General features: G+C 39.4%; 1 protein-coding gene across 5 annotated transcripts in view; it reads right to left on the bottom strand.

Annotated features, from left to right (window-relative positions):
- trabd (TraB domain containing) overlaps positions 1-24,536 on the bottom strand; it is a 44,864-nt gene extending 20,328 nt beyond the window's left edge. Inside the window, exons 1-5 of one of the 5 annotated variants that reach the window (XM_041203298.1) lie at positions 24,369-24,536; positions 19,015-19,138; positions 6,860-6,917; positions 3,081-3,156; positions 1,297-1,463 (exon numbers count right to left, since the gene is read on the bottom strand). In XM_041203298.1, the coding sequence (XP_041059232.1) occupies positions 1,297-1,463; positions 3,081-3,156; positions 6,860-6,880 (264 nt within the window). In that variant the 5' untranslated portion in view covers positions 6,881-6,917; positions 19,015-19,138; positions 24,369-24,536. Of the gene's footprint in view, positions 1-1,296; positions 1,464-3,080; positions 3,157-6,859; positions 6,918-19,014; positions 19,139-24,024; positions 24,151-24,368 lie in introns of those variants that run through there. The other 4 variants (XM_041203302.1, XM_041203300.1, XM_041203299.1 and 1 more) reach the window with 4 other exon arrangements.
- Between the last annotated feature and the right edge of the window lie 748 nt (positions 24,537-25,284).

Raw genomic sequence — 25,284 nt, 5'->3', positions numbered from 1 at the left:
ATCCTTTACTTGTACCCATTGTAAAAATCTGCTTTCCAACTTTATAAGAAGGAACCTTTCCATTTTTGTGTCAATGCACACAGATGCTGTTGTGTTATATTCTTTCCCAGTAGCCACACTTCAAGCAAGAGCTTGAATTTTGAGTGTTGGCAGGTTATTAAACCACAATGCATATCAGCTGATCCCAAACCTGTCCTCAGCTAACATCCACTTCCAGCAGGTACTGCTTCAATAAAGAGGAGGGAACCAAAATGATTTTCCCCACTCTATTTTGGGTCAATTATAATACTTCTATTCAGATGATCAGAACAAGAGCATTTTTTAAAAAAAATCTGAAGCTATCTAGTGATGTAAAACTCCATCAGCTGTGATCAACTAACACAGCAGCTGATTGCATTTTATGGCAGAATCAATTTGTGCTGTGATAATACAAATAGCAGGAAGCTACTTATCCAAATAGGCCAGGAAACACACACAACTATTTGGGTAACTGAATGATTCTGAGGAATGATCATATACTAATTTAGTACTATGTGCACTGCACAGTATAATAAAATGATAAATAATATGGAAGACATTGTGAGCCATAACTAGTTTAGATACACTTCATTCTGCTTAATAGGAGCAAAAATTATTTGGGTTAATGATCAGTACAAATCTTCAAACAAATTGCACTCCTTCCATCCTTCCTGTCCCAACTGATTCTTCAGCACTACTAACTCTTTTTAAAACTAGTCAGTTTGAAGAAGTACTTTCTAACAAGCTAAGGCAGTACCAAAGTACCATACTTAACAGTAAACAGCTCTACAATGACAAACAACATTTCCTGATCTTGATAAATGTATTGCAGTGGAAGTGCATACTGCATAAATTAACACAGAACTCCCAAATAAAGAGTCTTGTCATAAACACTGGTATAGTACAAGTTTAATTTCAAGAATAATCATCACTAACAAACATATAGGATTTTAATATGTGGTCACACCTCTGACTTGAATTAACTTTGGCTATCCTCAATTAATAAATTACATTTTTATATGAAGTACATCATTGTGGGTTATTGTTACTGGAAATTGTGGGTACTGAAGTATGATTGCAGTCCCTCCAGCCCACAACACAAACACTCATCTCAAAATTGGTTTTTGATCAAGAAGTTGTTTTGCGCTAAATTAGAACATTCACAATCAGGTTGCACACCTCCAAGAGTCAAAATTCTACTGCTTCAGTATTTATCCTTTGTTTAAATTATTTAGATAAACTCAGACAATTTTGTTTCCGCAAAATTTCCATTTTTACCTTTACAACATCTTTTCTGCTACTTTCACTAAAGTGGGCTGTGCCAACTAGGTACACCTTACAGCCATCTTCTGTGCCAAGTTCAGTGACAGTGTCTGGTAGATTTGGTTTCCCTTGTCTTTTTCGCATCTTCATTTCCCACAGAAGTTTAAAAGCATCTTCGTCTGCTGTAAGTAAATATGTTACAGAAATTTATCCATCACACTGGCACATGATAGCAAAATTGTAACTGAGCTGCATTAAAATGAGTGCCTACTGCAGTCTCAAATAGCCAATTGTAGGAGATTGCACAAGTTTCCTGAAACTTCCTTACAAAGTGAATGACACACATTGCTTTAAGAGCTCAGCTCATTACTCAGAAGTTTACATGTTGTTATTAGTTTTATTTTCTCTTTTATTTTCACATTATTTTAAAATGTTTTCTAATTGACCTTGAAAGCCACAATAGACATAGCAGGGACTTCAGTCCAAGTTCACTGTCTTCACGCACAACAAAGCTATGCAAACATTTTTTAAAGCAACAGTATATCAATTGTCGCTAGGGCAAATCCAGCTTAATTTTTTAATTAAGCTTAGAAATACATGCTTGAAAAGTAGTGACTTGTTTAAGAGTTACCAATAAAGGTGTCTGCAGTCATTAGGCTGCAAAAGAATGGACGTAGGTCTAAGTCTCAAAATTAAAGTGCATGAATCAACATCTAATGGGGCCTGGATTTATAATTCCCTAATCTGTTATTTCTCTCATTTAGGAAACAAGCTTGCAGCAAAATCAACATTATTTTTACCAATTTGTTAATTTGAACCTGGTAAAGGATGGAGAGGGACAAATAGTAAAACTCTGCTTTCTGTTTCTATCTAAAAAGGTTGATGTGGGAAGAAGCAACATATACTTCATTTTCCTGAAACTATAAATGGTGACAAACACATCACAGCCCCACCAGCTGTACCTTCCTCAGCCATTTGACCAACTTATGGAAAAAAATATGGCTCATCTACATTGAAGTTTGTCAAAATAATACTTTCTGAAGGCAATTTTGCCAGTGTAAAACAGAAACGTCAAATCCTGACATACATGAGGTGCATTAACAACATAAGAGGGGAGAACTTCAATACCTTTTAATAAGAGGACATTTTTATGGTTGTTTAGTAATTCAATTTCCCAAATACTTATTTGAAAAGTGTCAATTAAAATTCTAAACACAACCCATCTGTTAAAAAGGGAAATAGTTAGCCAATACTTCCTAACTCGGGTCATTCCTGAGTGGCAGATTGAACCAAACAGAAATTTGATCCAGATTATATTTTATGATGACTACTTGCTGATGGGTCCTTAGCTAAAGTTGGTTGAGCACTTTCCTGCCAAACCAGAATGACAGGTCTTTCTGGTAAATGAGATAAAAATTTCCAAATCAGTAATAGTTCTTTAAGCTAAATTGCTCTTGCAGAGGGGCGGGATGGACTTGATGGGCCGAATGAGTACAGCAAAAGAGATGGTTATTCTATGATTCTACACTTGGGTGAAATTGAGATATCAGGGTGAAGGGCTAAAATCCAGAGAAATCATCAACATAGAGGAAAGGAGATGAAATAAATGAGGAAATGGTAATTCTAACAGAAGGACAGAAAGGGACACAATTAAAAAACAGACCATGATTTCAGGACACTGGAATATCCTCAGGGGAAATGGTACTATTTATGAGATACTAGAACACTGACACAGGTGACAGCGTTGTTACCCTAACTTTACTATATTTTTTTAAAGAAACTAAATATGAAAGACTTACACAAGTTTTGCTGAATATCTGACATATTCTGTGGATCATCATCAGATACCGCTGGGGGTGTCAGGCTTGCCTCTGCCTAAGGACAAAAACACAAAGCTAATAGTGTTATCTTAAGTTCTTTAAATTTCTGAAAGCAGTACATAAAACTTTGTCTTGTTAAACGCAGATGTTCTGCCATCAGTGTCATATTAGAATCAAATATTAATAGTTACATCATTTGCAATATTTGTTTTTGTTTCAATATTCATGATGTCTGAGTCTGATTTCAAAGGCAGTAATAGTCATTTTCTGAACATTTGCAGGTCACTCATCTCAAATGTAAACTATTTTCACCATTTACCATGCTTTTACTATTTGTGAGCTGTATACCACCATATTAGTGATAACAGATATCAACAACACACTAAAGGTAAACTTAGTGAGATTTGATTGCCGATTCAGGGCCTCATAATACAGAAATACGCATTGGAGAATCATGTGTTAAAGTCAATGCACCCAATTCGTAACTTTCCAGTTATTGATTTTAATGACAAAGGAATCAAGAGCACTTTGAACCAGGGGTCTCAATCTTTGATTGAATGAAATCCTACACAGGAAGAATAGAGAAAGATTGACCTGTATACATCCTATGATGCACTGTTTTTTAAAAATAACAATGTGTTCCAGAACCAACCAGGAACAGGCTATTTTAGACCTAGTAATGTAATGAGACAGGATTAATTAATGACCTCATGGAAATGACCTCTAGGGAAGAGTGATCATAACGTGGTGGAATTTCACATTAAAGTTTGAAGGTTAGAAATTTGGATCTGAAACTGTTGTCACCAACTTAAATAAAAGGCAATTACAAGTGTATGAAGGAAGAAGTGGCTAAAGTAGACTGGGAAATAGGTTAAAAGGTAAGATGGTAGAGAAGCAACTGTAGACATTTAAGGAGAGATTTAATGACTCTCAAAGATATATTACATTGATAAAGAAAGACCCTATGAGAAGGATGCACAGTCTGTGGCCAAGGAAGTTAAGGATATGCGAAATTGAAAGAAGCAACGAACAATGCTGCAAAGATGAGTGGTAGGCCAGAAGATGGGAAAGTTTTAGAAACCAGCAAAGGAGGGCTAAAAGAATAACAAAGAAACTAGAGTATGAGAGAAAACTAACAAGGAATATAAAAACAGTACAAACTTCGACATGTACGTAAAAAGAAAGAGAGTAGCTAAATTAAGTGTTCGTCCCTTAGAGGGCAAGACTGGGGATCTAATGGGAAGCAAGGAAATGGCAGAGACTTTGAACAGGTATTTTATATCTGTTTTCACAGCAGATGACACAAAGCATCCCACAAATAGTAGAAAATCAAAAGACAAAAGGGAGGGAGGATTTAAAACAATCACTGGAGAAAAAGTACTAAAAAAAAAACTATGGGATTAATGGCTGATAATCCCTTGGACCTCATAGACTGCATCCTAGCATCTCAAAAGAAGTGGCTAAAGAGATAGTGGGTGCATTGGTTGTGATCTTCCAAAATTCCTAGATTCTGGAAAGGTCCCAGCAGACTGGAAAACTGCAAATGTAACACTAATTAAGAAAGGGGAGAAATAGAAAACAGGGAACTATAGGCTAGTTAGTCTAGCATCTGTCATTAGGAAAGTTCTAGAATCTATCATTAAAGAGGTAGTAGCAGGACACAATAATATAATCAGACAGGGAAATCATGTTTGACACATTTATTAGATTTCTTTGAGGATGGAACAAGCAGGGTGGATATAAGGGTACCAGTATTTGTAGTGTATTTGGATTTCCAAATGGCATAAGGTGTCACATAAAAGCTTACTGCACAAGATTACTGCTCTTGGAATTGGGGGTGATAAACCAACTTACGAACAGGAGAGAGATGGACTAAATGGATAATTTTCAGGTGAGCAAACTGTAACTAGTGGAGTATCACAGGGATTAATGCTGGGGCCCCAACTATTTATGATCTATATTAATGACTTGCACAGACTGTATTGTAGCTAAATTTGCTGATGATACAAAGATAGGTAGGAAAGCAAGTTATGAGAAAGACCCAAAGAGTCTGCAAAGGAACATTAGATAGGTTGTGAGCGGTCAAAAATTTGGCAGATGGAGTATAATGCGGGTAAATATTGTCCACTTTGGCAGTAAGAATAGAAAAGCAAAATATTATTTATATAGAAAGACACTTCAGGATACTGTGGTACTGAGGGCTGTGTGTGTCCTTGTACAGGAATTATAAAAAGTTAACATGGAGGTACAGAAAGTAATTAGGAAGACGAATAGACTGTTGGCCCTTATTGCAAAGGGGATGGAATATAAAAGTAGGGAAGTCTTTCTACAACTGTACAGAGCATTGGTGAGACCACACCTAGAATACTGTGTACAGTTTATTGAGGGATATACTTGCATTGGAAGCAGTTCAGAGAAGGTTCACCAGGCTGATTCCTGGAGTAGAATCATAGAATTATTGTAGCACAGAAGGCAGCCATTCAGCCCATCATGTAAGCGCAGGTCCTTTAAGGAGGAGCAATTCCCCACTATCACTCCCTTACCTTTACCCCGTAGCCCTGCAAATTTTTCCTTTTCATGTAATGATCCAATTCCCTGTTGAAAACCTCTATGCCCTGTCCTCCATCATACTCTCAGTGCATTCCAGATAACTGGGTTGTCTTATGAGGAAAGGCTGAATAGGTTGGGCCTATATTCATTGGAGTTAGGAGAAAGAGAGGTGAACTTATTGAAACTTTGAGGGTTCTTGATAGGGTACATGCTGAGAGGATGTTTCACCTTGTGGGGTAACCTAGAACTTGGGGACAGTTTAGAAATAAGTGGTCTCCCATTTAAGGTGGAAAAGAGGAAGAATTTCTTCAAGGGTTGTTAGTCTTTGGAATTCTCTTCCACAGGGAGCAGCTGAGGCTGAATCATTGAATATATTTTTGATCTATAAGGGAGTCAGGTGGAATTAAGGTCACAATCCGATCAGCCATGATCTTATTGAATGGCAGAAGTGGCTTGAGGGGCTGAATGACCTACTCCTTTCCTATTTCTTGTTATCTTATGATCAATTTTCTGCTCCCTAACTCAAGAACAAATGTAATACCTCTGCTATTTGCTTTCCTGAGATCAACTAAAAGACTGAGGATACATGTCCTGGCTGCTATGTTTACCAGTTACTGGTAAATTCAGCCATTGGGACCACACAAAGTAAAAAATAAATATAAAAAAAACTTTACATCCACCTCTCCCTCATTATTTCTCCCATTGTAAGCAAGGAGGTATTGCATTTTGTCTCCCCTGTACCAAGTTCGCAGTGAATCTTGTTCTTGTTACCAGAAGAAATTGGTGTTTAACTGAGTAGAAAAGATGACAGAAAAGTACGAGGCCTGAGCCAGACATCAAATATATCTAAAGAACGCATCAAGGGAGAAGAACATTGCATAACGGTTCTTCGATCAGTTTCCAGATTAACAGAAATAACTGATTTAATATAGAAGCAGGCTAATGATTTTGTTATGCCTAGGACACAGGAATTCATCCTCTTACATCAGCTAAATTAAAAAGGTAAAAGCTTCTTGCTGTTGGGATTTTTCACATTAATTAGTATATCAAAGGGGGCAAGAGGAATCAGCCTTGTACAGCCAGCCGACTGAAATTCAGAACCCGTCCATCTAAAATTACATAAATAGGCCTCAAGAAACAAAGGCTTCTTTTAAAAAAAAAAGAATTCTCTTTTTTTTTTAAACCACAAATTAATTAAACCAACCCACCTCCTTTTGGTCTTCCTCCATCCCCGAATTACTCTTCACAAAGGCAGTCAACAAGAATCTGTTGGTCAGGACACCAAAAGTTAAGTTAGCACGTTAGAACATAAGAAATAGAATGAGAAGTAAGCCATACGGTTGCTTGAGATTGTTCCGCTGCTTTCCCATCTGCTCCCCATATCCTTTTGATTCTCTTAAGAACCAAAAATCTGTGAATTTCAGCCTTGAATACAATTTCCGAGAATCCACAGGTCTTTGCGGTAGAGAATTCCAAAGATTCATAACCCTCAGTGAAAACATTTCTACTCATTTCAGTCTGAAAAGACCGTGTCCTTATCTTGAGGCCATGTGCCTTAGTTCTAGATTCTCCAGCCAGGATAAGTAGCCTCTCAACTAAACACGGCAGCAGCCTGGAGTGAAAAAATTTCAATTGATGTGTGTAATTACTATAATTTAATTTGTTTATGAAAAAGCTTTCAAATGTTGCACTTGAAAACACAGGAAAAATGTTCAATATTAAGAAAGTGAAAACTAATATCTACTAATTCTATGCATGAAGTAATTGGTAGTTTTTGAAACATCAATTCTTTCTATCATACACCACCCAGGAACTTAATTTTAGTAGGATGCCAAATAATTAGGCACTTAATTTAAATAAGACATTTAGTGACAACATAGCTAGAAGGGAACTGATGGATTCATAAATAGATTGGATTTCATAAACAGGCAGAATTCATCAGAATGAAGTACTGAAAGGGGTTGTGAAAACCTTACACAACTCTCATTTAAGTATACAACTTAGCATTCAATGAGAGTCTGGCTAATACAATGTGTTGGATATACCATTGTTCATCTCAGTATGTTTATAGCTGAGTCTAATGGAATAAAAGTTTACTGTGTTTGCTGTCATGAATGTAAGTTTGGGCTAAGAAGCTTCATTTATACATGTGATCTAGTCCTGAATATGTTGCTTCCTAATTGCTATAAAAGGCTGTGGAAAGGCAGGACAGGCAGGCAAAAGTCATTATTCATGTAGAAACCACTTTTATAGGTGGTTGTAGGTTTGTGGTATGCAAAGCAATTTCAAGTTCAAGAGCAGAAAGAATCCTCAAGGTTTACTTTGGGTTACTCCCACTGATGTGCACTGAATAAGTCAGAGAAAGAGATTAGCATTATCAATGCACGATTGGAAGGATGGTGCAGGTTGGGGTTGGGGTGGGAGTGGTGATCCTGCACCTAAACTGGAAAAGCACTTATCGTTAGACTGGAAATTAGCAAATGTAACTCCTTTATTCAAAAAGGGAAGATGACAAAGCAAGAAACTACAGGCCATTTAGCCTAACATGTCATTGGGAAAAAGTTAAAAGCTATTAAAGATTTTATAGCAGGGTTCTTAGAAAAATCCAAGACAATCAGATAGTCAACATGGTTTTGCAAAAGGGAAATCATGTTTAACCAATTTATTGGACTTTGAAGAAGTCACATGTGCTGTGGATACAGTGGATGTACTGTACTTAGATTTCCAGAAGGTATTTGATAAAGTGCCACATCAAAGGTTATTTCAAAAAATAAAAGCGTATGGTATAGGGGGTAACATAATGGCATGTATAGAAGATTGGGTAACTAACAGGAAACAGAGTTGGCATAAATGGGTCTTTTTCTGGCTGGTAAGATGTGACAAGTGGTGTGCCACAGGGATCAGTGCAGGGGTCTCAACTTTTTACAATTTATATAAACGACTTGGATGAAGGGATCGAAGGAAAGGTTGCTAAATTTGCTGACGACACAAAGATAGGTAGGAAAGTAAATTGTGAAGAGGATGCAAGGAGGCTACAAAGTGACATAGATAGGCTGTGAGTGGGCAAAGATCTGGCAAATGGAGGAGTATAACGTAGGCAAATGTGAAATTGCTCATTTTGTCAGAAAGAATAAAAATTATCTAAGCGGTGAAAGATTGCAGAGTTCTGAGATTCAGAGAGATCTGGGTGTCCTAGTGCATGAATCACAGAAGGTTCATATGCAGGTAATTAGGAAAATTAATAGAATGTTATAATTTATTGAGAGGGGAATGGATTACAAAAGTAGGGATGTTATGCTTCAATTGTACAGGGCTTTGACGAGGCCATATCTGGGATATCTTGTATAGTATTTATCTCATTTACAGAAGATGTAAATGTGTTATCAGTTCAAAGAAGGTTTACTAGACTAATACCAGGAATGGGCAGGTTGTCTTATGAGGAAAGGCTGGACAGGTCAGGCTTGTATCCACTGGAGTTTCAAAGAGTAACCTTTATGATCCTGAGGGATCTTGACAGGGTGGATGTGGAGGGGATGTTTCCTCTTGTGGGAGAATCTAGTACTAGGGGTCACTGTTTGAAAATAAGGGGTTGCTCATTTAAGATAGACGAGGAGAAATTTTTTCTCAGAAGGTTGGAAGCCTTTGGAACACTCTTCCTCAATAGGCAGTGGAAGCAGAGTCTTTGAATATTTTTAAGGCAGAGCTAGATAGATTCTTGATTAACAAGGAGGTGAAGGTTATCGGGGTTAGGCAGGAATGTGGGGTTGAGGTTACATTCAGATCACCCACTACCTCATTGTATGGCGGAGCAGGTTCGAGGGGCCGAGTGCCAACTCCTTCTCCTAATTTGTATGTTCGTATGTATGTATCTCTCTGAAAATGGTGAATATAGCCCAACGGGAAAAACGTGAACTAGTCTGGGGATAAAACTGGGTTTGGGGGGGGGGGGGGGGCGGCGGCGGCACGCAGCGGAATCCAAACTAAAGCAAAAGAGAAAGGCCAACAGGACATAACGACATAGTGGGGTTGCTAACCCAAATAACTGTTCTAGACACAAATGTACATCGCGTAGGTATAAAGTAGGCAAGCTAAAAAGCACAAATTCATCTTAATGGCTACGATGTGGTAGCACTAGAGACACCTGGCTTCAAACTGCTCATCAAGGAGCTAAACTTCCCAATGAGAACATAAGAAATAGTAGACAACTATATGAATCCAGCCTACCATTCAACATGATCATGGATGATCTTGCTTGTACTCCACTTGGCTGTCTGCTCCCCATATCCTTCAATCCCCATGAGATCAAATATCTGTCTATCCCAACTTTGAATATACTCAACTTTTGGAGCATCCACAATCCTCTAGGGTAGAGAATTCCAAAGATTTACAATCCTTTCAGTGAAGAAATTTCTCAACTCAGTCCTAAATGATCAGAGACTATGCTTCCTTTTTCTAGACTTCCCAGCCAAGGGAATCAACCTCAGTGTCTTCCTTGTCAAAACCTTCCTGAATCTTGAAAGTTTCAATGGAATCACTTCTCATTCTTCTAAATTCCAGAGATGCTAGGTCCAATTTACTCAGCCTCTCATTCCAGGAATGAATCTAGTGAACCGTTGCTTCCTCCATGGCTAGTTTATCCTTCCTTCTGTATGGAGATAGGGAGAAACTGCACACAGTAGGTGTGGTCTCACCAATGTCCTATACAATTGTAGCAAGACCTCCATGTTCTTCTACTCTGGTTGTCTTGCAATAAAGGCCAACATGCCATTTTCCTTAATTGCTTGCTGTACCTACACGATAACATTTAGTGTTCCTTGTACGAGTACACCCAAGTTCCTCTGAACATCAGCATTTAGAAGTTTCATGCCTTTAAAAATCATTCTTCTTTTCTACACTTTCCCATATTATACTCCATCTTCCACCTTGCTCCCCATTCAAGTAACCTGTAAATATCTTTGCCATCTACGTCCCCCTCACAGCTTACATTCCCACCTAGCTTTGTACTGTCAGCAAACCTAGATACAGTACTATTGGTATCTACATCTAAGTCAATATAGACTAAATAGCTGAAGCTCCAGCACTGATCCTTGCAGTACTCCACTAGTTACAGCCTGTCATCTTGAAAATGTCCTGTTTATCCCTACTCACTGCTTTGTCTGTTAACCAATCCTCCATCCATGCTAATATATTATCCCTAACTCCACGAGTCCTTAACTTGTCCATTAACCTTTTGTGTGGCACCTTATCGAATGCCTCTTGGAAACCCAAGTATACATCTAGTGGATCCCTTTCATCTACCCTACTAGTTTCATCTTAAAAAAAATGCTAATACGTGTGAAACTTGATTTCCCTTTTGAAAACACACATTGACTTTGTCTGATCACATTATTTTTCTAAGTGCGTTAAGACTTTCTTAATAATAGATTCCAATGACTGATGTCAGGAACTTGGCCTGTGTTTCCTTATCTTCACTCCCCCTGCTTTCTTGAATAGTGGCACTCCATTGCTCACTTCCAATCCACTGGGACCATTCTAGAATCTAGGAAATTCTGGAAAATCATGACGAGTGCCTCCACTGTCTATGGGCTATAGAATCTTTAGAAAGGATACTGAAATTGGGAAAGGAAGAATATCGAGATACATAATTACAGCAGTAAGGATGATCAGGCAGTGGAAACACCATAGGCAGAGTTAAATAACAGCATGGGTGTAAGACTCTGAGTTGTCTACAGACCTACTGGTAAGACTGATATAGTGGGGATGTATAAATACAGAGAACCAGGGAAGCTTGCAAAAAAGAAACAACGTGGTTAGCATAGCTCAAGTTGTAAAGATCATGAATTTCTTGACTTAAATGGGAATGTTTTGAAACAGGCAAGGGAACAGGCCATATTAGAATGACTTTTAAGAAAAAATAAAAATGGTCACATGTTACTTGGAAAACAAGAATCTAATGGGGTAGAAGAGCAGAGAGATCTGGGGGATACAAATATATAAATCGTTAAATATAGTGACATAAATAATTGCAGCCACAAGGCAAGCCAAGCACTCTGGAAGTCATTTCCAGAGGGATATATTTGAAAAATAGTGACGTTATGCTAAACTTATATTGAACCTTGATTAGACCATGCTTGGAGTACTGTCTACAGACTTGTTGGCATATTATAAAAAGGATATAGGAGGCACTGAAGAGGGTAATTTTTTTCCCCCACAAGGATGAACTGCAAGGTTATACTAATCAGGAATGGATGAACAGACTGGGTCTCTTTACTCTCGAAGAGAGCAGGTTTAAGGGGATGCTAGCGGAGTCTTTAAAATTTGAAAGGTTTTAGTAGAATTGACACAATTTCCACTTATGGGGAAGAACAAAACAGGAAGCCATCAACTTAAGATAGTCAAAAAAAATCAAACAGCAAATTCAGAAGGAATTACTTTACTCTAAGTTGTCGTGAATGTTAAACTTGCTACCACAGGGAGTGGCTGATGTGAATAGCATAGATGTATTTAAGGGGAGAACAGATAAGTGCATGAGGGAGATGGAAAGGTGGGGGGGGTTATGCTGAAAGAACTAGATGGGGAATGATGGAAAGGGGAGCAGGAGTCACATAAACACCAGAATGGCCTGTTTCTATACTGTATATTCTAAGAATGCTATTCAATGTAGTTGTCTAGAGCCATGGCCAGCTGGCCACCGCACCTCAGAAATTATATATTGATTTTAGAGGAGATAGAAGGTACAGTGCAGCTTCATCAGAATTATATCGGATTTTAAAGCATTTAATTATCAGCAAAGATTCACACATGAAATGTGTTCTAATCAAAATGTTTAAATGAAGAAGGAAATTATTTGATAGGATACAAACGAAGCTCTAATGGCACAAAAGAGAATAAGGAGACAAGAATGCAAACAAAGCTCTGATGGTACAAAAGAGAATAGGGAGATAATCTTAAAATTAGAGCCAAGCCAAACAGCAGTGAAATCAGGAAACTGTTTTTTGCCCCAATTAATAAAATTTTATCTTTTAGTCATGAAAATTTTAAGTAAAATCATAAGATCATAAGGAATCGGGGAGTAGGCCATTCGGTCATTTGAGCCTGCTCCACCATTCAATAAGATCATGGCTGATCTGATTGTGGTCTTAACAGAATAATCAATAACCTCTTGTTAAAGGAGCTTCTAGGGCACAGCAATCATAACATGATAGAATTTCACATTCAGTTTGAAGGAGAGAAGTGCAGCTCTAAGACTAGTGCTTTAAACCTAGGTTAAGGTATCTATAAAGATATGAAGGCGGAGCTGGCTAAAGTAAACTGGGAAACTAGGTTGAAAGACAGGATAGTAGAGATCACTCACATACTTTTAAGGAAATATTTAATACTCTCAGTAAAGATTTATCCCAGTGAAAAAGACAGACTCTGAGAAGGATGCATCACCTGTGGCTAAATAAGGAAGTTAAGGCTTGTGTCAAATTGAAAGAAACACCGTACAAATCTGCAAAGATTAGTTGTAGGTCAGGAAATTAGACAGATTTTAAGAACCAAAGAATGACTTAAAAAAAAATAAAGAGGGAGAAAGAGAGTACGAGAGAAAGCTAGTTAGTAATGTATAAACCCTTACTATCTTTTTTGTATAAGTATTTAAATAGGTAAAAATTACTAAAGCTAGTGTTGGTCCTCTGGATAAAAACAAAATATTACTGATGCTGGAAATCTGAAACAAAAACAGGAAATGCTGGAAAAACTCAGCAGATCTAGCACCATATGTGGAGAGAGAAACAGAGTTAACGTTTCGAGTCCATATGACCCTTTTTCACAGCTGAAGAGAAGTGGAAATGTGATGAAATTTATACTGCTTAATAAGGGGGGGTGGGGCAGGTGGAGCTGGATAGAAGGCCAGCGATAGGTGGGGACAAAAGGAGGGATTGACAAAGATGTCATGAACTGAAGGACAAAGGGAGTGTTAATGGTAGTGGTTAGTGATTTAAAAAAATGGTACTAATAGTGGCATAAAGGTAAGAAAGCAGAACATGATTATAGCAGAACAAGGGTAGCACAGTGTGAAATAACAACATGGAATAAATAACAGAAGGTCCTGTGGCGGATGGGGTGGGGGTGAGGGTGAGGTGGTGGGGGAATAAATAGGTAGAAAATGGGATAAAACCACAGATAAAATGAATAAAAATGAAATGTGGATAAAAAATAAAAATGAATGTAGAAAAAAGGAGATTAAAAAAGGGGGTGAGGATGGAGGAGAGCGTTTATGGCTTGAAGTTATTGAACTCAATGTTTAGGTCCAGAAGGCTGAAAGTGCCTAATTGGAACATGAGGTGATGTTCCTCCAGTTTACATTGGGCTTCAGTGGAACATTGCAGCAGGCCAAAATATTGAGGAAGGGTCATACGGACTTGGAACGTTAACTTTGTTTCTCTCTCCACAGATGCTGCTAGATCTGCTGAGTTTTTCCAGCATTTTGTCTTTTTGGTTCTCTGGAGTCTGGGGAATTGATAATGGAAAACAAGGAAATGGCAGAAGTCTGTAGAAGACTTAGAAAACTTACCAAAGATACTTGAAAATCAAGAGGTGCAAGGGAGGGACAAACTTAAAACAATCACCACCAGGGAAAAGGTGCTCAAAAAACTATTAGACCTAAAGGCTGACAAGTCCCTAGGGCCAAATGGCCTGCACCCAAGGGACTTAAAAGAAGTGGATACAGATAGTAGAGGCGTGTGTGACAATCTTTCAAAATTCCTTAGATTCTGGAAAGTTTCCACGGAAAATTGCAGATGTAACAACTTTATCCAAGAAAGGAGAGAGACAAGAAGGAAATTATTAGGCCAGTTAGCCTAACATCTGTCACAGGGAAATTGCTAGAAACCATTATTAAGGAAGTTATAGCAGGATGCTTAGAAAATCAGGCAGAGTCAACACAGTTTTGTGAAAGTTAGTGTTTAATTTATTGAAATTTTTTTGAGGAAGTAACTGGCAAGGTGGATGAAGGGGAGCCTGTAGGTGTGGTGTACTTGGATTTCCAAAGGGCAATGGATAAGGTACCACATCAAAGGTTACAACACAAGAACAAATGGTGTAGGGGGTACACATTAGTATGGATAAAGGATTGGTTCGCTAACAGGAGGCAGAGGGTAAGGATAAATGGGTCATTTTCAGGTTGGCAAGCTGTTGCTAGTGGACTGCCACAGGGATCAGTGCTGCGGCCTCAACTCTTTACAATCTATATTAATGACTTGGGTGAACAGACTGAATGTATGGTAGCTAAATTTGCTGATGACACCAAGATAGGTAGGAAAGTATGTTGTCAAGAGGAGACAGAGTATCTGCAAAGGGATATAGATAGGTTAAGTGAGTGGGCAGAAATTTAGCAGATGGGAGTATGATGTGAGAAAACGCGAACTTGTTCATTTTGGCAGGAAGGATAGAAAAGCTGTATACTATTTAAATGGAGACTGCAGAACTTGTGGGACTGAGGGATTTGGGTGTACTGGTACACGAGTCACAAAATGTTAGCATTTAGGTATATCAAGTGATTAGGAAGGCAAATGGAATGTTGCCATTACTGCAAGGAGGACAGAATATAAAAGTAGAGAAGTTTTATTGTAGCTGTACAAGGCTTTGATAAGCCTACATCTGGAGTACTGTCTATAGTTTTGATCTCCTTATTTGGAAAGGGTTATCACTATATTGAAAGCAGTTCAAAGAAGGTTCACTCAACTCATTCCTGGAATGAAGGGCTTATCTTATGAAGAAAGGCTGAACAGGTTGGTCCAATACTCATTGGAGTTTAGAAGAAAGAGGTGATCTTATTGAAACATGAGGGGACTTGATAGCGTGAATACTGGGTGGATGTTTCCTTATGCGGGAGACTAGAACTAGGGAACACAGTTTAAGAATAAGAGGTTTCCTTTTAAGATGGAGATGAGGAGAATTTTTTTCACTGAGTCTGTGGAATTTTCTTCCCCAGAAATTAGTGCATGTTGGGTTATTGAATTTATTCAAGTCCGAGTTAGATAGATTTTTGATAGACAAGGGAGTTGAGGGTTATTGGAGCAGACAGGAAAGTGAAGTTGGGACCACAACCAGATCAGCCATGATCTTATCAAATGGCAGAGCAGGCTAGAAGGGCCGAATAGCCTTCTCCTGCTATTACCATGTTCCACTTTCCTGATGGTCCTCCTTAACTCGACTCCCTTGTAGATCAAAAATCTGGCTAACTCAGCCTTGAATATATTAAATAAACCTGCCTCTGTTGATGAGAATTCGAAAGACTAACAAACCCCGAGAGGAGAAATTCTTCCTCACCTTAGCCTTAAGTGGGAAACCGTTATTTTTAAACTGTGCCCCCAGTTCTAGATTCCCCAAAAGTGGGAACATCCCCGTAGCAACGACCCTGAGAAGCCCCCTTAGAGTCTTGCATATTTTAATAAGATCACTGCTGATTCCTTCTAAACTCCAATAACAATTAGTTCAACCCTTCCTCATAAGGCAATCCCTTCATCCCAGAAATGAGCCTGATGAACCTTCTCTGAACTGCTGCCACTGTAAGTATATCCCTCTTTAAGTAAGGAGACCAAAACTGTATACTCTAGGTGTAGTATCACCATTGCTATGTGTAACTGTAGCAACGCTTCCCCTCTTTCATATACCATTCCCCTTGCAATAAAGGCCAATATTTCATTTGCCTTCCCAATTACTTGCTGTACCTGCATGCCACAAGGATACCCAGATCCCTTTTGCACCACAACATTCTGCAGTCTCTTGCTATTTAAATAATATTCTGCTTTTCTGTTCTTCATGCCTAAGTGGACAACCTCACACATTGTACTCCATCGCCAAATTTTTGTCCATTCATTTAATCTATCTATCTATCTATATCCCTTTGCAGAATCTCTATCCTCCTCAAAACTTGCTTTCCTACCTTTGTATTGTCAGCAAATTTGGCTACAAAGTCAGTCCCTTTATCCAAGGCATTCATATAGATCGTAAATATCTATATTAAATAGGTGAGGTCCCCAGCACTGCTCCCTGTAGCGCTCCACTAGTTAGTTTGCCAACCTGAAAATGTCCCATTTATCCTGTTTATCTCTGTTTCCTTCTAACTATCTAATCCTCTATTTGTGCTAATGTATTGCTCCTGACAGCGCAAGCTTTTATGTAGTAACTCTTAAATGTGGTACCTCATCTAAGGCCTTTTGGAAATCCAAATGCACTACATCTGGTTTCCCTTTATCCACTCTGCTTGTTATATACCAAAGGACTCTAATAAATTTGTCAAACATATGCAAGTGTATGAAAGGATATAGAGAAAAGGCTGGTAAATGGTACATAGTTCAGATCATCCACAATCTAATAGGAGGGCCGAGCAAGTCTGAGGGACTGAAAGGGAAAGATGATACTCAATGACATTTAGTAACTTATTGCAATTTATTTATGTTAAATGCTTATGAGTTCACTTCCTTCTAGAGGTATGATTGCACCTCATATTAAAACTCAAAAATCTAAGGAAATAAATTTAAACAGCTAAAGTGACAAAATTACTGAAATGCTCTGGGTAACAGCAATACCATCCATTGAATGCTTGGTGGTTCAAACGCAAATACAAGGCATAAACAGAGCATAACTTAGCCAAAGAATAGATGATGGTAAATCACAATAGCGAAACTCCAAGTTTTGAGATAATCATCAGAACTTTCATGATTGGATTTTAAAAAAAAATTAGTGACATCTCACCATTCGTGGTGAGGATGTGTGTTTAAAATTGATTTTCTTACCACTGCTTTGTAACAGATTCTCCATTTCACAGGTTTTATAATGCCATTTACAGGCGATAAATAGTGTCATATGAATTGGTGTTACTGAATGAAATGTTGACTGAGTATCACAAAGCATTACCAGGCTATTTTAATCATTTACATGAAAATTCACATTCTCAGATTTTGAAAGACTGACAACGCATTGCACATGAGTAATCCAACTGAAGACGTTAAACAACAAAAGCAAGGGTTGGGACTGGCCACTGCCTGTAATTAACTAACAACTATCTAGTGTTAATCAGATTGAAATTTGTAAAATGAAATGATATGCAAACTTTTCTAACAATAGATTTGATCTATGCAGCCCCCCTTTGCATAATTAATTAATTAGTGTACAAATAGTTGAAAACAATACTTCAGCAGTTTTGTCACTTTAGCTGTTTAAAATTTGCTCTCTTGCAAGTGAAATTTTATCATCAGAACTTAATGGTTGGGAAATTTCTTGCTACAGCTCCGGTATCAATGGCACTGATTTGCCCAAATTGAGGTACAAATCTCCTTTATGAGTAAATTGGGTTTTCATTACGCTTCTGGTGAAATAACACCACTGGCGCAGATTGACAGGCCCTCAACCATGTCCGACCCATCTCCCCTCACCCCTTCCTCCCAGAACCATGATAGGGTCCGCCTTGTCCTAACATTTCACCCCACCAGCCTCTGCATTCAAAAGTTCCTCCTCTGCCAATTCTGCCAACTCCAGCATGATGCCACTAAACACATCTTCCCCTCACCGCCTCCATCAGCATTCTGTAGGGACTGTTTCCCCCCAACACCCTGGAACACTTCTCCATTACCCCCAACTCTCCTCATCCCCTTCCCAAGCAATACCTGCCCCTTTATCGAGAACAAACACAGACTAGGTGACCGCTTTGTGGAACACCTTTGCTCAATCCGCAAGCTTGACCCAGGCCATCCTGTCACTTGCCATTTCAGTTCACCATCTTACTCTAATGCCCAAATCTCCATCCTTGGTCTGCTGCAATGATCCAGTGAAGCAAACTGGAGGAACAGCACCTCATCTTTCGATTAGGCACTTCACAGCCTTCTGGATTTGACATTGAGTTTAACAACTTCAGACCATGAACTCTCCCCTCCATCTTGACCCTTTTTTAATCCAATTTTTTCCCCTAACACCTCCCACTCCCCTCCCACAGGGCCATCTGTCACTTGTTATGTTTTGCTTTTACAGAGCACTGACCCTTGCTCTGCTATTATCACATTCTGTGTTATATTACCTTTATCCCACTGTCAGCACCTTTAGTCTTCAATACTAACTTTAACACTCCCTTTGTCTTGAGTCCATGATATCTTTGTCAAGTCTTTCCTTAGCTCCCACCTACCCCTGACCTTCTATTTTGCTCTCTCCCCTCGTAAACAGTTTAAAATCCATCACATTTCTCCTCTCTTTAGCTCTGCAGAGTCATATGGACTCAAAACATTAACTCGGTTTCTCTCTGCACAGATGCTGCCAGACCTGAGTTTTTCCAGCATTTTCTGTTTTTATTTAAAAAACAATTATATATGGACAGACTACTTACCACCCCTAGCACACACTGTCCGCTTCACGTGCTGCACTGATGCCGCAGGAACAAATAAACACCAATTGCAATATGATGCTGAAGCCTCATCACCTTGGAAACCACCATCAGCGTTATTCTGTAACTAAAACAAGTTGAATAAAATTCTAAACTTTACAAATGATATTATTCTTTAATCTCTTCAATCGCACCTCACAATAAAACGTAACCTACATGTCCATCAACACTCTTTCATTAAGTATAATGCTTACAGGCGCATTTGAAATCTCCTAGTATACCAAATGAAGGCTCGCAACCTCACGTATTTTCTCTGGTTCTATCTGGCAAAATAAAGGGAGTGTTATGGAGAAAGTTACTTATGAATACCAGAACAAACTCCATTTGTAGTTCTGTCGAAGGGTCATGAGGACTCGAAACGTCAACTCTTTTCTTCTCCGCTGATGCTGCCAGACCTGCTGAGTTTTTCCAGGTAATTCTGTTTTTGTTTTGGATTTCCAGCATCCGCAGTTTTTTTGTTTTTATCCATTTGTACAATGCCTTTTACAACCCTTGGATGTTTGAAAGCACTTCAAAGCCAATGAAGTACTTTGAAGTAGTTAATATTATAGGGCAAGTGTGGCATTTATATGGGTCAAATTTGTCCACAGCAACATTTCACAAATGCAAATGAGATAATTGGCTTTGTCTGTTTTAGTGATGCTGCCTGAGGGATACTGGGAAAATAAACTCTGTTGCTCTTCCTTATGCAGATAGAGCCTCACTAACATCACATCTGAAATATGGCAGGTTCAACAATGTAGCACTTCCTCAGAACTGCTCTGGTATCAGCCTGGATTGTGAGCTCAAAGCTCTAGAATGGAGCTTGACCTCGTGATCCAGGTGGACTGTCTTAGCACTAAAGGTGAACTCCAATTCTCCACAATAACACAATTTTGAGTGTCCTTATGCTCAACTGTGCAGGGAAGAATTGAACTGGACAGAAGATCTCTGAATATCAACTTTTATGTAGCATGGAGTCTGACTTCTCTCTAATGGCTTGCAATAAAGTCAATTTGAACAGAACCGATATGATTAATTGAATTTAAATTCAACCAGCTACCATGGTGGGATTTGAATCCATGTTCCCAGAGCAATAGCCCAGTCTTCTGGATTACTAGTCCGTGATGTTACCACTGCACCACCAACTCCCTCTTGAGGGAAGGGATCATAAACAGTGCTATCAAGCAGCGCTCGCTTAGAAATAACCTGCTCACTGTCACTCAGTTTGGGTTCCGCCAGGATCACAACTCCTGACCTCATTACAGCCTTGGTTCAAACATGGACAAGAGCTGAACTACAGAGGCGAGGTGAAAGTGACTGCCCTTGACATCAAGGCAGCATTTGATTGCGTGTGGCACCAAGGAGCCCCAGCAAAACTGGAGTCAATGGGAATCAGGGGGAAAGCTCTCCACTGGCTGGAGTCATACCTAGCACAAAGGAGGATGGGTGTTGGAGGTCAATCATCTCAGATCCAGGACATCACTGCAGGAGTTCCTCAGGATAGTGACACCGGCCCAATCATCTTCTGCTGCTTCATCAATGACCTTCCTTCCATCATAATGTCAGAAACGAGGATGTTCGTTAATGATTGCGCAGTGTTCAGCACCATTTGCCGCTATTCGGATATTGACGCAGTCCATGTCCAAATGCAGCAAGACCTGGACAATATCCAGGCTTGGACTGACAAGTGCCAGGCAATGACCACCTCCAACAAGAGAGAATCTAACCATTGCCCTTTGACATTCAATGGCATTCCCATCAATGAATCCACCAGTATCAACATACTGCAGGTTACCACTGAAACTGAACTGAACTAGAAATATAAATACTGTGGTTACAAGAGCAGGTCAGAGGCTGGGAATCCTGTGGTGAGTAACTCACCTCCCGACTCCCCAAAGCCTGTCCACCATCTACAAGGAGCGTGATGGAATATTCTTTCCTCTTGCCTGGAGGGCTGCAGCTCCAAAAACACTCAAGAAGCTTGACGCCATCCAGGAAAAAGCTACCCACTTGATTAGTATCCCATCTACAAACATTCACTCCCTCCACCACCAATGCACAGTGGCAGCAGTGTGTACCATCTACAAGATGCAGTGCAGGAACTCAAAGGGTCCTTAGACAGCCCCTTCCTGCTACCATCTAGAAGAACATGCATAAGAACACCACCACCTGGAAGTTCCCCTCCAAGCCACACCCCATCCTGACTGTCACTGAGTCAAAATCCTGGAATTCCCTCCCAAACAGCAGAGTGTACCTACGCCTCATGGGCTGCAGCAGTTCAAGAAGGCAGCTCATCATCACCTTCTCAAGGGCAATTAGGGATGGACAATAAATGCTCATCTAGCCAGCAACATCCACATCCATGAATGATAAAAAAAGAAACAGATGTTAAAAATACCTGTGACAAATAAAATTTAAATAGTTGTTTCAAGCTCAGAATGAGTGGTCAAACATATATGCAATTAAATCAAAAACATGCTAGCGCTTGATTTGAATGATTCAGTCACTCTCAGGCACCTGGCCAGATACAAGAGCCCATATTGCGGCTCATTGTCTGCATATACACAGTTAAATGTAAAAACCCAGAAATCGCAGTGAATGATTCCACACTTATCCAGAGGATGCACCATTGAGGTCCCTCAGTATGCAATTGCTTATAAATCATTGAACTAATAAGAGCTTCCACCCTTATGCTCTTAGTCGTACTGTAATTTGCTGTCAGTTTCAGTGAAGTAACAATGGCAAACGTTTACAGTTTCGCCGTGATTACTACTGCAAGGTCTGGTCAAGCATCTCTCCGAGAATCTTGCCATTGAAATACATGAAGCAGATGAAGTTACAATGCTAGATATGCACTAAACTTGTCAGAAAACGTTTGGGCTTGTCCAATGTGTTAATTATTATTACTGACAACCTTTATAGAATTGAATATTATTTTTTACAAGTGTGCCACCACATTTCTTTAGATTTAAAAACATAAATCAATTAAAAAACTTTTTCTGTCTTTTGTCTCTATCTTAATTCAATCTTTCTATTCTTCTCTATTTTGCTTTTTGTACTTAATTGGGTATTGAGTTAATGATTCTAACTGACACTTGCTGGATCAGTCTCTGCAGTGCTCATTAATAATGTTTCTAATCTGACTGGGTAAGGTGAATCACAGTTGTTTGCCCTGTTCACACAGGCCCCAGATCTCCTGCAGACAGTTCCATGGTAAAAGGGGCTTTTGATCACATGTTTCAGTGCAAAAGCCCAGAGAAAGTACTTGGGCAAGTGCAAGTCTGATGAAAGACCGGTGCCATTTGTTCATCATCGAGTCAAAATACAGTACAAGGTCAATAATCTGTGTTGATAGTACTTGAATTTTTAAAATCTCCATATATATTATGGCAGAAAGAACATAACACCAAACTAAATTCAAGAAAGCTTGCAAAAAAAATTCTCTCAATTTCCCCAATCTTTGTGGGTTTCATTAGTTCCTGTCAGGTTCTATGCCTGCCAAAAAAGCACATTTCAGTACATATATGTACACTAGTCTATTATAAACTGGCCTCCTACAGGATTGGTAGAATAAGGAGTGTCTTATCATGCATATGGAAGTTATGGGCCTGTTTGAACATCAATTTGTAGTATAAATGGCATAGAAGTAACTTTTGGAGACCCTAACCAGTTCCTTGACAATAACTGTATTTTGTTTAAAATAGGGCAGATGCATTCAGGTTTCCAGAATAGTCTTTATTTGACATATAACAGAAGATACATTAAGGAAATACTTCCATTGAAGCTGAGGCTGCCAGTGTGATTATGTCCTATTTGCAATGGTCAGAACACCAGCAATTATTGGAATCAAACCTTGTAGGCACAACGCCTCCCAAGTTCTGCCTTTAAATAAGTTTCTCTTAATATAGGCTTATGCATGATCACTAATTAGGTTAGCTTGTCCAAATTCAAGCTCAACAAAGATCTGGTGTAGGAGGAGAGCTGGGGCCATTTAGGGACCACAAAGGGGATCTACATATGGGGGCTGAGGGCATGGCTGCAGTATTAAATGGGCACTTTGCATCTGTTTTTACCAAGGAAGATGCTACCAAATAATAGCAAAATAATTTGCAGAGCTACAAGGAAAAGGCAGGAGTAACATTAGGTGAACTGCTCTTGCAGGGAGCCAGCACAGACACGACAGGCCAAATGGCTTCCTTCTGTAACCATTCTATGATCTGGCTATCAGGTACTTGGAACTGTTGTCATTCATAAGTTCTGATAAAAAGAGTGGATTCAACATAAATATTCATTGTGCAACTTATTGTGCTGTTGCATGCTTGGGAGAAGTAGGTGTTGTGCAAGAATAGTAAAAACAAATATATCATACAAGGAAATCCAGTAAGTAGAATAGTATACGCAGTAACAACTTGTGCTTAGAACAAGGGTCATTATAACTGAAGAGAAAAACTGCCATTTCTACCTTGAATACAATATAAGGAGCCCCATGAAATTGTGTCATCGCAGGCGTGTGAACGTGAGAGAAAGTATAGATCGGAAATATTGTTACTTTTTGCCCGGTTATAAAGTTGTTACCTTGTCACAACAGTACTTTTTTTTTTAGCGATTTTCTCTTTTGGGGAGATGTAACGTTACAATAATCCCCAAAAGTGTGCAAGGCACTTCCACAATATTGCTTATAATGACAATAACCTCTTAAAGCATTCCTATCACTTTTTTTTAATGGACACTTTTTAAAGTCTATAAAAAGTTTCACAAACATGGCATCACACTATGATGCTTATTAACTTGAAAGTCCATAAAACAAACTTAAGTTGTTAGGTTACTCAAGGAATTCGTAGCAGCGTAGACCTGAATCAAAACTGCATCCCACCATATGGCAGTGATGTTCCTCGTAAACTAAACAGACAGTGAACTTATCGATTCCACTACTAAAATCGAAACAAAAGAACAGCTCGAAAAGCAACTCACGTTCGTCAGTCAGGATGCACAAACATTAAAGACTTGAAGAGACTGAGTCACAAAGAAAGTCCAACTGCAGCCTAGTCAGTAATACTGAACATGACGGGCGGAGACGCAGCAGTGCACACGGCATCCTGGGACATGGAGTTCCGCCCACCTGTCGACAGCATGTCAGCGACGATCACTGACGTCACGGGAAACTACAACACCCAGAAGTCAGCACGGTTCCCGCACATGCGCAGCGCCCTCGCACCGCTCACCTCATTGAGTCTAGGCCTCAGGCCCTCCCGTCCGTCCATGCGCTTACTCATCACTCGTGAGAGATACAGAGAGGAATAAAAAGTAAAGTCTACCTTTTATACTGCCGTCGATAGAGTGCTCAGTGGTAGCTGAGGCGCCGGAAGGGTGCGGAGATTTGTGATGCCAGAGCCAGTGTCCATCGGTGGCGGTGGAAGTAAGACGGGGATTCCGAGCGGGAGCAGGAGCGCGCGCTCCCTGCCAAGTGGCCAGAGCCGGCACGCGACCCCGCTAGAATGTGACGTCACCGGAAGCTCGCACGCTGTGGACTGAAGATGTTCTTGACAGTCCCAACTTTTGAACATCAAGTCAACTTGTTATGTGTGTTTTGAGGAAGGGATTTAAGCAAAATAACTTGGGTTGAATTGATTATTTATTCCACCCTCATGAGCAGTAATCAACTATTGTTCTGATGGAAGGTCATTCACCTGAATTATTTGACTCCCATTTCTCTCTCCACAGATGCTGCCTGACCTGCTGAGAATTTCCAGTATTTTCTGCTTTAATACCAAACACACAATTGAGACATGTTTTATCTTTAAAAAAAGGAAAGCGAAACTCTTGGCTTTCTCCCCCACCCACATTCTCCCGCCCTGTCTTTCAGTTTCTGCGCCTTTCACTGTTATCCATCCAATTCCCCTTCCCTTACACTGTATTGCCATCCATTTGTTTTCCCTCCCTCTCCCTTCAGCACCGCTTCTACCAGAATTCTGGTGCTTCAACTGATTCTGGTTGTATTAAAAAAAAGGGGAGTCAGTCAGCCTAAGATGGGGAACCTTCAGACACAATAATCTGGAACAAAATTAATTATGTAAGAAGGTTATAAATAGAGACAATACATAATTTGACAATTTGAACCTATTCTGTCATGCATTAAGATTATGGCTGATCTACCTCAGCTTCACTTTCCCTTGGGAAAATATGGGTTAATTAATAAAAATCAGCATGGATTTGTTAATGATGAATTGTGTT

The sequence above is a fragment of the Carcharodon carcharias genome, chromosome 13, assembly GCF_017639515.1.
Source record: "Carcharodon carcharias isolate sCarCar2 chromosome 13, sCarCar2.pri, whole genome shotgun sequence".
NCBI lineage: Eukaryota > Metazoa > Chordata > Chondrichthyes > Lamniformes > Lamnidae > Carcharodon > Carcharodon carcharias.
Note: the sequence above shows the minus strand (reverse complement) of the source record. Positions and strands in the feature narration are given on the sequence as shown.